At 41.4% G+C, this 12041-nt stretch overlaps 1 protein-coding gene across 2 annotated transcripts in view; it reads right to left on the bottom strand.

Moving 5' to 3' along the window:
• Positions 1-703: 703 nt before the first annotated feature.
• olfml2a (olfactomedin-like 2A) overlaps positions 704-12041 on the bottom strand; it is a 42933-nt gene continuing 31595 nt past the window's right edge. For both annotated transcript variants that reach the window (XM_079689554.1, XM_079689555.1), the window contains exons 6-8: positions 6919-7206; positions 6601-6786; positions 704-3210 (exon numbers count right to left, since the gene is read on the bottom strand). In XM_079689554.1, the coding sequence (XP_079545680.1) occupies positions 2606-3210; positions 6601-6786; positions 6919-7206 (1079 nt within the window). In that variant the 3' untranslated portion in view covers positions 704-2605. The remainder of the gene's footprint in view (positions 3211-6600; positions 6787-6918; positions 7207-12041) is intronic.

Consider the following 12041-nt stretch of genomic DNA (forward strand, 5'->3'; position numbering starts at 1 on the left):
GGGTTCTCTATTGTGTTGGTATGCAGCCTAGGTTTGGTCTGTTTAATAAAGCAAATCTACCACTTTTATATTGTAGAATTTGTTAAATTAAAGCAGTCTTTATTTGTTTGTCCTAAACATTGCAATATATGCTTTTGAAATGTAACATGTCTTTGAAAACATAAATAACAGTATACACAGTTTATATTGTGTATCACTTTTAGCTTGAAAATACATAGATGTATTTTTTGTATCTATAAAATAAAGAAATAGACAGACACTTTATCAATCCCAAATTGTGAAATGATTTTACAGCAGCAGTGTGTTCGGTATTAAGATATTTAAAGTTGGAACAAAGTATGAACTACACAACACAAGTATAATGCACAGCAATCCATAAGAGTAGTCCGATATGTTCATGACACTCCCCAGGAGGCACCAACACTAACGTGGCCGAGTGGACTCCGGAATTTGCACTGTATGATCTGTGGTGTAGTGGGCTGTCACTCAAACTGAGTAGCCAATGGGGACGCACCCTTGAAAGTCCCGCCCCCCTGGGACGTTTGTGTCAGAATCGAAAACAAAAAATGAGGATGCGCAAACGAGAAGAGCTGCAGCGAGAGCAAAAGTCTGATTATTGAGAAAGAAGCAAAGAGAACTGCAAACACAAAGATATGTTAAAATAAAAAAAAAAGACTTATAGTTTACATGATTACACAAATGATTTGTTTGCAACTTATAGTTTTATTTTTTTAAATTACATTTATTTTTGCTTTATTCTGAGAAAGTGTTGCTTTATCTTTATGAAACAAAACTAATCCCATAAAAGGCCCACCTGTTCAAAGTGGGGAATGACAGAAACAGTATGAGAACCACTGACTTATACTGTAAATGGATTTCTCTTCTCATGAAAGACACAGACACAAACAGCTGGTTTCAAATATTGTTACATTTCATGACATTATTATTGATGTATAAAGACTTTGCAAATATACAAGTTATTTGTTTGGAATAAGCATGCCTTTTTATGGATAAACTTAACAAAACACTCCTGATAATTCAAGAAAAAGCTAAATAAAGCCACACTATGTGTACTGTCAGAGTAAACTCAAGTCAAAAATGAAAACATGTAAGGTTTGTGGTGACTATTATTGAAGATAGGGCCGCTAATACTGGTACTGTGCATTGAGATCAAATTGTAACACAATCAATACTGACAAGAAATGTAATGGTTATGCAGAACTATTAACAATGATGAAAGCTGCTGAAAGACCATATCAATTCAACAAGATGAATGGAAATTAGACAAAAAGAAGTCTTAAGCTTAGAAACATGTGTCAAAAAAAACCTAAAAACAACTTCAATGGTAAAGACACAGGCAGCATCATGAGGCCGGAATAATAATCAGAAGTGATTCATGATCAAAGTGGTTCTTGATAGGATGGAGTAGATGGCAAATGGAACAATAGTTTTACAAACAATTCTCGGAAGAAAAACTACTATAAAGGCAGAAATAATGTCATTGGTTGAGCTAAATGTTGGGAATCGAGAAAAATAACACTTTATGTGTAGAAATATTTTAAGCCCACTTGAAAGGCAGAAGACATAGGGGTATCTGATGTCACGTAGGGCACCGAAAGCACACTTTCATTAAATGATCCACATTAGCTGTTTCATTACTGCTGCACCATCACCGCACTATTCCTCATTGGCTTCCAGCTGACTAGGAACGTCCAATCGTATTCATGCACAGGTCTTCATGGAATCAGCATTGCCCGAGGCTTGGTGACATAGTGACAACTCGCAGAACTGTGCAGCTTGCAAGGTACAGTATTAGCTGTCTATCTTATTGACGGTTCCTCTGACTACCATGGTTACAATTATGGTCACGAGAATAGCCCTTAGCCACTAACAGACCGATAAATAAAAAGGGGTGAAACGCAGATACTAAGGAATATAACTTTCTCCACATTTGAGGTCAGCACTGCCAAGATGGTTGCAACTGAATACCAGCCCTGCTGTAGATGTTAAGGTTTCCTACCATTGACTTAACTAAGATATAAAGTCCATTTATGTTTTCATTTCAGGGGAGATGAATTTTCCCTGGAAGATCTTGTTGCTACTTGGATGCTTCCTGAAAGATCAGAGCATTTTATGCCCAATTTGGTCACGATACTCATTCCTACTCTCTATAGGGTTTGTGTTGTAACTCTGTTGTAAGACATTGAAAAACAAAATCAACTGTAACTGTGTATAGCTATCTGTTAGTAAGTGTGCTAGTAAGCCAGCCTGCTGACATTTCATAAATGAACATACACAAAAACATCTATGCTAGTCAAAGATCTTCCCTATGAGCTTTAACTCAACCTGTGAGATTATTTTCACTGATCATTGTCCATTCTATTGACATAATGAATGTCCATATCCCAATACACATTTAAGGCATGTATGTTTGGTACACTTTGAGGTCAGGTGTTTGAATAGCGTGCATTGGTACTGGAAGGCTGCTTTAGGTTCATCCTTAGTCCTGAGTCCAATGGGGCCGCTTCAAGGCTGTTAAATACTGAGCATCTTTCTTAGTAGGTGCAATACTGGCAGTCTGCAGTGATCTGTAGCACAGAGTAGCTCACTGGTCAACAAAGTTTACCCGATATGTCAGCTGATGGCCATTGTCCCAAGCATACAAAACCTTCTCCTTGGGGTTGTAGTCAATCTGGGTGGTGTAGGAGTACTCATTGGTGAAGTGCAGGCGTGGGATGGCCTCAGTGTTTGTGTGGGTGTCATAAGCATAGTTCACCTCTCCTTCCTTTTGGTTGTATACGTTGACGGCGTACAAGACACCACAGATAATGAAGCAGTTTCCGTAGGAGTTCCGCTTGAGACCTGTCCTCCAGGTTGTTTCCTTTTTCAGTGACAGGTCTCCTGGATCCAGTTTACTGATGACTATCACCTCTTGTTGGTTGTAGTCGTAGTCAACAGAGGGGTAGATCACCCACAGGCCGCTCTCGTCCACTGCAAAGTCAATGTCCGAATGACCCCTCCACTTCCAGGGGGTGGTGTCCTCGTAAACCACGTCGTGCAGCAGGGTCCAGGCCGCCACATATCGCATCCTCAGGTCATACTTGATGATGTTCTTGGTGAAGGCTCTGTTGTAGTAGAAGGCTCCATTATAAACCACATGGCCTGTGCCTATCCAGTTGTAAGGCAGTTTGAATAGGTTACTCCATCGGCCTACAACAAACAAGAATATTAAATTAGCTTTACTCGTTTATCAAGCATGGGTAAAAACCCAATTATTTGTTGCCAATAAAAACATTCTGTTGCACAAAAAGGACCACTGTTACAGCTCTGATGCAACTATATCCAATAACTGCCATTGTGTAACGGTCTAGAATCAGGAGTTTCTGCTCCACTGTGGCTGCAGTGAAAAGATACACTGAAACACTGTATCAAACATTTGACTACCTCTGTTCTGTTCACTAATACCACCTTTGTTATCACACTGACACCAAATTGTCAAGACAATTACCATAACCTAGCTAGTTAACTAGTTAGGAGTGTAAATCAAACTTTTAGATATTTTAGCATTTATTCACATGTTGTTAAATTACACAATCTTTGCTGAAATCATAAAGGCTGCCATCATTTGATTAGATTTGATTAAATTCAGGGTCCATCAATATGACATATAATCCTATGACATGTTCTTATACCTCGAGATTGACTTGGACTTGCCACCAAAAACTGCTATTTTAATAAATGTAGCTTAAAGTGAAAAATATTTCCATCAAATTATTCAAGTGTTTGGTCAACTGCCAGCCATCCATAAGGCTAATACTTTATATAGCAAACTGGTCAGTGATGCAAATTGTTACACAGCTTATTTCAGAACTCAATTCTCTGCACTGGACACTTCAATCTCTGGAGGACCATGTTAAAAAAAAAACGTTTAATATGTTAAGGCATATGCTCTGTGTGTTTTAAGTCGTTCTATTGCTATATAAAAGCACTTTCTAACTCTGTTTGAAAGGTTTTCATAAATAAAGTTTAATATTGTTATAAGTTGGATACATTTCGCACTGTGTGTGCAAAGCATATAATGTGCCTTTCAAAGCACCAATGGCAAAGTTTGTACAATACCAGACTGTGTCCACATCGGCTTCATGTGGCAGTTTGCTCAGGGGTTCACTCCAAAACAAACACCTTGTGTACTGTAGAAGTCATGTTCTAATCACATCCTATCTGCTATCCTAACCTTACAACCTCAGGAAGTGTGATTTAGATAATGATAATAAACGGAAAGCCCAGTGAAGGACAAAAACAACGTGCTGCAGAACACCCCCCATCCCCAGCCATAAGGCCAACCCTCTCTTAATCCCTCTCCGCTGTGCCCAGTTCAAAGGAAATGCTGGAGCACATGTCAGGGAACAGCAGGCCTCACCAAATAGCTAGTCATCCGCGCACAGCTGTGAGCCCCCGCCCGCAGGACGCCTCGCATGTAGGTGCATTTAGAAATCCCATTGTCCAAACACATCTAGATCAACAAGGCAGGTCCTACGAGGGAATAGCTTCTTAACTCTCTAAAGCCACTGTCACACTGTCCCGAAATTGACACCAGATGGACACACGATAGAGGAAAGGTTCAAATTTGGCTCTGATCGTAACAACATTGGGCCATTCGTGAGGGCATCTTAAGCCATCGTATGACCGCCGGACGAGTTTTTCAGGCTCCGGCAGCAACTTTGTGAGCGGTGGCAAAATCTTTGGCATGCCAAAAGATTGCCGAAGGACCTTGCGAAGATTCATTTTCGTGTTGAATTCGTGTGTCCATGTTGCCCTTTGTAAGGCCAGCGTGAGGGCATCTTGTCAAATCGTGTCATCTTCGTCTTTACTTCGTATGATCATCGGTGTCATCAGGCATTTTTCGCTTCACAAAGACAATACGAAGGAAACAAGAAGCTGCTCGATTATCTTAGGAAGGCAACACGACTACGTGAAGCTCTCGCAATGCCGTCGTGTAGCCATCGTATTATAGTACGATGACAACGAGATTGCATTTATTGCACAACAAAATCATGTAAACATATTATGTAAATAACCCAATTTGTGTTCTGTGAAACTGAAAAGGATATTACATTGTGATTGTTACTTTCGTTTCAGTTGTATGTCTTAAATGTAACTTAGGTTAACTTCCTGTTTTATTTAGATGCTTTTATTTTGAAGGCGAGTTTACGCTGTTGACAGGAAGTTGTTGTTGCTATGGAAACAACATGACGTAGATAAGTAATATCTTCTAATCTACATATAAAGACGGAGAAAGTAAAGAATAAAGTGTATGTTTAAATGTTAGCACCCCCCCCGAAGAGGCACAAGCTCTTACGTTGAGTCTGGATACATTCTAAATCATCAGTAAAGTCTACGACCATATGTCCGTGTGTGGTTCGGGTGCCATCGTGTGGCCTTCTGTAGGCATCGTACTTGCTTCGGCTGTGGCTTGGCTGTTGACCAACTTCGGGGCAATCTTCGTGCAAAATTCACAATTCCATATTCCAAGTGTCCATCTGGTGTCAATTCCGGGACAGTGTGACAGGGACTTTAGAGAGTGTAATCCAATTCCTCATTGGATTTGGAAGATGTTGATTTTCCCACCCACGGAAGCCAAAATCTTAGACTTACATTCCAACGATCATCAGTCTCACAGAGCTCATAGGATATCCGCCATGAATCAATGACACCAATGTATTTTTTTTTTTAAAACAACAACTATAGGCTACATTAAAACAGGACAACGCCAGAGGTAGAACCCTGTATATTGTTTTCAGATGGATGGAAATACAGTATGTGTCTCTCTAAAAGGCTTAATGTTTGTCATTTTAATTAACCCAGGCTTACACTGAAATTCCAGTTAAGGATATGGTTATGTTTAATTGGAAAGCAAATGTTCCATTGCTTAGTCATGGCCTAAGGGTGTTGTTCTAAGTGGATTAGATGGGGTTCCACAAGAGTGTTTGAGTTGGTACAGTATTTTGAGTACACATTGATCTACAAATAGAAATGAACTCTACTCTTACAGCGAGTTAGGGAGCAGAGTAGAGAGCAGATGACAGAGTAGATAAAAGCACGCTGCAGCTTTAAATCCCAGTGTCCTGTTTTATTGAAAAGTCTTTCCCCTCATGTCTGTTTTTAGTTCCTGTTTTTATGTGTTTTCCCAACTATTTTGTTTGTGTGTCCTGTCCTTATTATTTTCACCTGTTCTCTATTAGCCCTGCAACAACTTGACACTTGTACACTCAATCCCTATAGTTCTGCTTGTATTTGTTTCCTGGTTTTTGTTTAGTCTGTCGGAACCTTGTTTGTCGTACATTGGGAAGATCCTCTTCTGTCTTGCCCCTCCTTGCACCCCCTTGCCTTGCCTTGCATAATAGGTTCCTGTCCCCTGTGTTTGGGTCCACCCTGCTCGTCACAAACAGATGTTTTTTTTTTTTTTTATAGTTTGACCTTTGAAAGCAGAAAACCAAGGTCAATATTAAAATAATTAAAACTTTAGTTTAACAGTTGATCGTTTTGTTGGCAGTTTATGGTGGGCCAATGGGAAAATGTAATAAGGACTAATTGGAGCACCTTGTTTGAAGTTGTCCACATTGCGGAACTCAACCAAGTTGTTGCCATAGTAATAGTTAGTGACATAGATCTTGGAGTCTTTAGCCAGAGGGTCCTTCATCCAGGCTCCCTCATTACGCCCGTAACTGTGCTGCTTCTCTGGCTGGTCAATGGATGCCAGAGTCCCTTCACAGCTTAGGATCTTCCCTGGAAGAAGCAAGAACATTCTTATCAATTATTTATACAGTGACCTACACACTTTCCTGTTGCTAAATGTGCGTCTGTCATTGCTGCACAGATTGCAACAGGATCCTGAGCTCCATCATATCTATCACATACCTGCTCTGTGGAGATTGGGCCGGCTGTTGTTGTTGGAGTTGTCCAGCACCAGCACAATAGTCGGAGCGGGTGCTTCAGATGCTGGAGTGCCATGTGTGGTGACAGCAGTGGCTGTGGCTATGCCAGTCGTTGTGGTGGTGGTACTTGCAGTGGTAGTGGGGGGAGCAGCAGTGGAGGCAGTAGGTCCGGCCGCAGTGGCCTCCAGGGTTTCCAGGACCATTTCAGCTCCTCCATCCTCTGACTGGTTCTCTGTGACGTGATGGGCTGTGTATGTTTTTGCAGAATAGTCTGGCGGAGGGTGGGTAAAAAGACAGTCAGGCAAAGATAGAGAAGGAAACTGATTTAAAAAGAAGATCTATAAAAAATACAGCAGGTGGCAAAACAAGGTCAGACAGTCTGATAGAAGAGAGTAATAATGATCAAGCTCCTGTTAGATGGTTACATTAAGGCAGTATAATGTGGTGCTCCTCAACAGCAGGATACATATTACAATGTGCTCTTTGCAGAGCACAGAGAACAATAACTTCCTTCCTCTTCTCTGAACTTCTTATCCTCTTTCCTTCCTCCCCCAGTCTGTTCTGCCTGTCTGCTCACTTAAACTGGTTTCCACACAATACTGAGTAATAGTTGCCAGTTAGGGAACCTGGAAATGTTGAGTACACCAACGTTTTATGATAGAAATGTATAGTACGGTACCCAGCACATAGAAACTGCTGGATGCTAACTTGCTGTGGCAGCGGGGTGTGGTTTGGGCGCTGGCTGCTGGAGTGAAGGGAGTGGCTCGGCCGGAGGCCAGACAGCTGATCGGAATCAGGTAATCAGTGCGGGAAGAAAAGCATGTCGTAACCTGGTTCTGTGCTGTTATGCAGTAGGCGGGATCCTGGAAGGTCGCCAAAGGACCTGTGAAGTTTCCCACCCGGGCAACGTTTGAGACCCGCGCATATTATTGTTTGGAGTTAATAAACGCCTGTGTTCCACCAACCTGCTCTTTCCGTCCCGATTTGAACCCTGTGTGAGCGAAGAGGCTCACACTTGCATATGTTGGGCAGTTTGCACAATTGGCACAAGTTGCGTTTATTTAATGTGATGGCATTATATCCTATGTAAACAATATTTTAAAAATGACTTGGCCGATTTGAACACATTTGGAGTGGTTTTGAGGGTGTTGAGGATGCTAAGTCCCTTTCTGACATTTTCAGTATCAAAAATGGTAAGTGGCCATACTTGTACCCTCGGTGGGCTGATTTTCACTACCATGAGTGGTGTTGCGACCATTGGATATAGAGAGCAAGATGAACATTAAATCTACCTAATAGACCCAAAAGCAATCAAATCAGCCCACGGGGAGTACAAACATTGGCATTTTTTGGTTAAAACTGACTGAAATTGACTCGTTCCTTAATTACCCCCACTCCAAAATTGTCCAAATCGACGAAGCCATTTTCATAACTATTGTCCACATAAGCTATAATGGTAATTGCTAGTTAACACAACTTATACTTATTGTGCAAATTGCCCAACATATGTAACTTAGCATCCAGCCGTTTCTATGTGCTGGGGACCCTACTATACATTTCTATCATTAAGCTTTGGGTCACTTAACATTTCCGGGTTCCCTATAGGGCTCGAGGAGTTGCCTAGAGGATGTATTTTGCTTTTAATAAAAACGGGACGGAGATTCTTCATTCTTCATTATATCTATAGCTTTTAATGGAAAGTTATGTTCTAATAATGTTTCAAGGTTCAAGGTTCAAGGTTCTTTATTTAGTCATACGAACATAGCTACAGTGTAGTTATGCCGATACAAATCTTGTCCCACAGGCTTCTCCAACAGTGCAACACAAAACACAAGTAAATATTAAAAAGTAAATACAAAAAGAGAAATAGTTTAAAAAAAGGGAAATAGTGCAATAAGAGTCAATATGCAAGTTATTGAAATAGGATATATAGGTAAATAGATAACTAATTTTTTTTTTTCTCAGTCAGGATCCTCTCTATGGTGCACCTGTAGAAGGTCAGGATGCGCTCTATGGTGCACCTGTAGAAGGTCAGGATCCTCTCTATGGTGCACCTGTAGAAGGTCAGGATACTCTCTATGGTGCACCTGTAGAAGTTGCAGAGTATCCTGGAATCCATTTTGAACCTCCCCAGCCTGCGGAGGAAGAAGAACCGCTGTGGAGCTGTCTTGGTGATGGTGTTAATGTGAAGAGCCCATGTCAGGTCCTCAGTGATGTGGACACCGAGGAACCTGAAGCTGCTGACTCTCTCCACCGTAGTCCCATTGATGGCGATGGGGGCGTGTCCCTCTCCCTGCTGCTTCCTGTAATCCACAATCAGCTCCTTTGTTTTGCTGAGGTTGAGATGGAGGTTGTTATCCTGGCACCAAGATGTCAGGTTTTCGACCTCCTCTCTGTAAGCCGTCTTGTCGCCGTAAGTGATCTGGCCGATGCCGGTCGTGTCGTCAGCAAACTTCACCATGGTGTTGGAGCTGTGTATGGCCACGCGCAGCCTTGAGGGGCTCCAGTGTTGAGGATCAGGGTGGAGGATGTGATATTTCCCACCCGCACTGCCTGGGGTCTGCCCGTCAGGAAGTTCAGGATCCAGTCACAGAGGGCGCTGTTGAGCCCCAGGTCTCTGAGCTTGCAACCCAGTCTCACGGCATTTCCCGTTATAGTCACGAAATTAATTTAATCTATTGATTCGTGTTCACCAACACGATTTTCGCATTTGTTTCGTGTCACACAGAATGATTTTAAAAGCAATGTATTTCTATTGTTAGTATGTTTCGTGCCTGCACCACGTCTTTTTGAAAAAAAATGTCTTTCTCAATATCTTACCCTAAGCCTAACCCTATCCCTTTTATTTTAAATTGTATAATGTCGGAGTTTTTTTTGCCGTCTGTGAGGAAAAGAAATGGGGCAAAGAGCCTCAGAATACTGAAATCTGTATTTTTTTGTCATCTTTTTTTCCTTCTAATTTGTTATTATTTACAATGCTTTTAAAATTGTTTTGTGACACGAAAAAAATGGCGAAATCGTGTTGGTGAACACGAATCAATAGATTAATTTCATGACTACAACACGAAATGCCGTGAGACTGTGTTGGAGCTTGATGACCAGCTTGGAGGGCACAATGGTATTGAAAGCTGAACTGTAATCAACGAACAGCATTCTATATGTGTTCCTCTGGTCCAGGTGTGAGAGGGCAGTGTGGATGGGGAGGGCTATGGCGTCGTCTTTGGACCTGTTTGCTCTGTAGGCAAACTGCAGGGGGTCCAGAGAGTCAGGGAGGGAGGAGGTGATGAAGGGTTTGACTAACCGCTCAAAGCACTTCATTATGATGGAGGTGAGTGCTACGGGGCGGTAGTCGTTGAAGCTGGTGGGTTTTGTTTTTTTGGGGACAGGAACGATGGTGGAGTGTTTTAAGCATGTGGGGACTACAGACTGCAGCAGGTACCTGTTGAAGATGTCTGTGAACACCTCTGCCAGCTGAACTGCACACACCCTGAGAACACGGCCAGGGATGCCATCAGGTCCAGGATCCTTGTGTGGGTTAACCCTTTTAACCCTTGACCCTTTTAACCCTTGACTGGACCCTACACTCTTCCATAAGTGGGTCTAAAAGGACCCGTATTAGAATAATATGTGTTTTTATGCCATTTTTGTCATTTTGATTAAGAAAAATCACTTGTATAATGTTTAGTATTATATTTTGGTTCACATTAGAAATATTTTATATTTAATTTTACACAATTTATAATTTAAGACGTTTTTTTTACATTTTGAAAAAAAACGTTTTGAACATATTGATGCAATGATCTCCGCTATTCTGAGACCCACACGGTATTCCAGTCCCTTTTCAAAACTCATCTCTTCTCCTCTTGTCTACTCATAGCACCCCCCCCCCCCCCCATCAATCCATGCCGGTTGATCAAGTTTGATACTTCTATACCCCCCCGCCCTATACAAATATAATGTATTATTATTATTATTATTATTATTATTATTATTATACTGACAGGTATCAGATATGGCTGTGTAAAATAATCTTCCTGAGAGGTGTCACTTGTGGTCTACAGTGAATGTATTCCTGACAGCAAGGTTCCCATGGGATCCCATAGAAAATGCATGTGGGTCATTTTTGACCCACTTATGGAAGCTTGGGGTAGTAATACAAAAACTACAATTTCTTAAAATTTAAATTTAAAATCTGAATGACGTGATATCCAAAACATGTTTTTTGAGGAATAGCTGGAATATGAAATGATAAAAAAATGTAATTACAAAGAGACTTCAAGAAAACCACCTCACTGGGTCCAAAAAGACCCACTTATGCATCTAAGGGTTAAAGGATTTGCACATATCTGCCCTGTTTAAAACAAAAGGGCAGGGCTCCTGGTCCTTCTGTGCCTCCACAGCCTGGCTGCTCTCAAAGCGAGCAAAAAAGCTGTTGAGCTAATCTGGGAGAGATACGTATTGAGTCAGATTTGGGTCAATATTCTAGCGCGCAAAACAAGCTACTCACGAGCGGAAAATGTGCTTTTACACGCGCATGAAATGACCCTCGCGCGAAGATTAAACCCCCGCGAGCAGAGACAGCCCTCTTGCTCGCTCGCGGGAGTGTCAGCCTCACTCGCTCGTGGAGTCTGTCTGCGCGCGCGTGAAAAGTTTTTGACACTTTGGGGCGGAGCCACTGGACTTTGATTGACAGCTTTCAGGAAACCTGGAGTTGCCAGGTTTGATAAATGCCTGAACTACCAAGAGCCGAGGAGTGACAGGAAGATCAGTTGGACGAGATTGAATGGTAAAGATGTCCATAAAAAAACATTATATTCGTAAAGTGTACCGATAATATATAATATATATATATATATATATATATATATATATATAGGCCTATATTAATTAATTTGATACAAAAAAATATATTTTTGAGTGGGCTGTATCTGTCGAAAACTGCTAGCTACTGTCTGCTGTATGCACCTCTTACGAAATGAACTATAGTATTACTATAGTATCAGGGGCGGATCTAGACAAATATTCCTGGGGTGGCAAGAGGGTGGCAGGAGAATTTCAGGGGTGGCATCCCCTAGCAGAAGTATATGCTGATTTAATCGCAGTCAT

Source organism: Notothenia rossii (assembly GCF_949606895.1).
Source record: "Notothenia rossii genome assembly, chromosome: 6".
In the NCBI taxonomy this organism is placed as follows: Eukaryota; Metazoa; Chordata; class Actinopteri; order Perciformes; family Nototheniidae; genus Notothenia; species Notothenia rossii.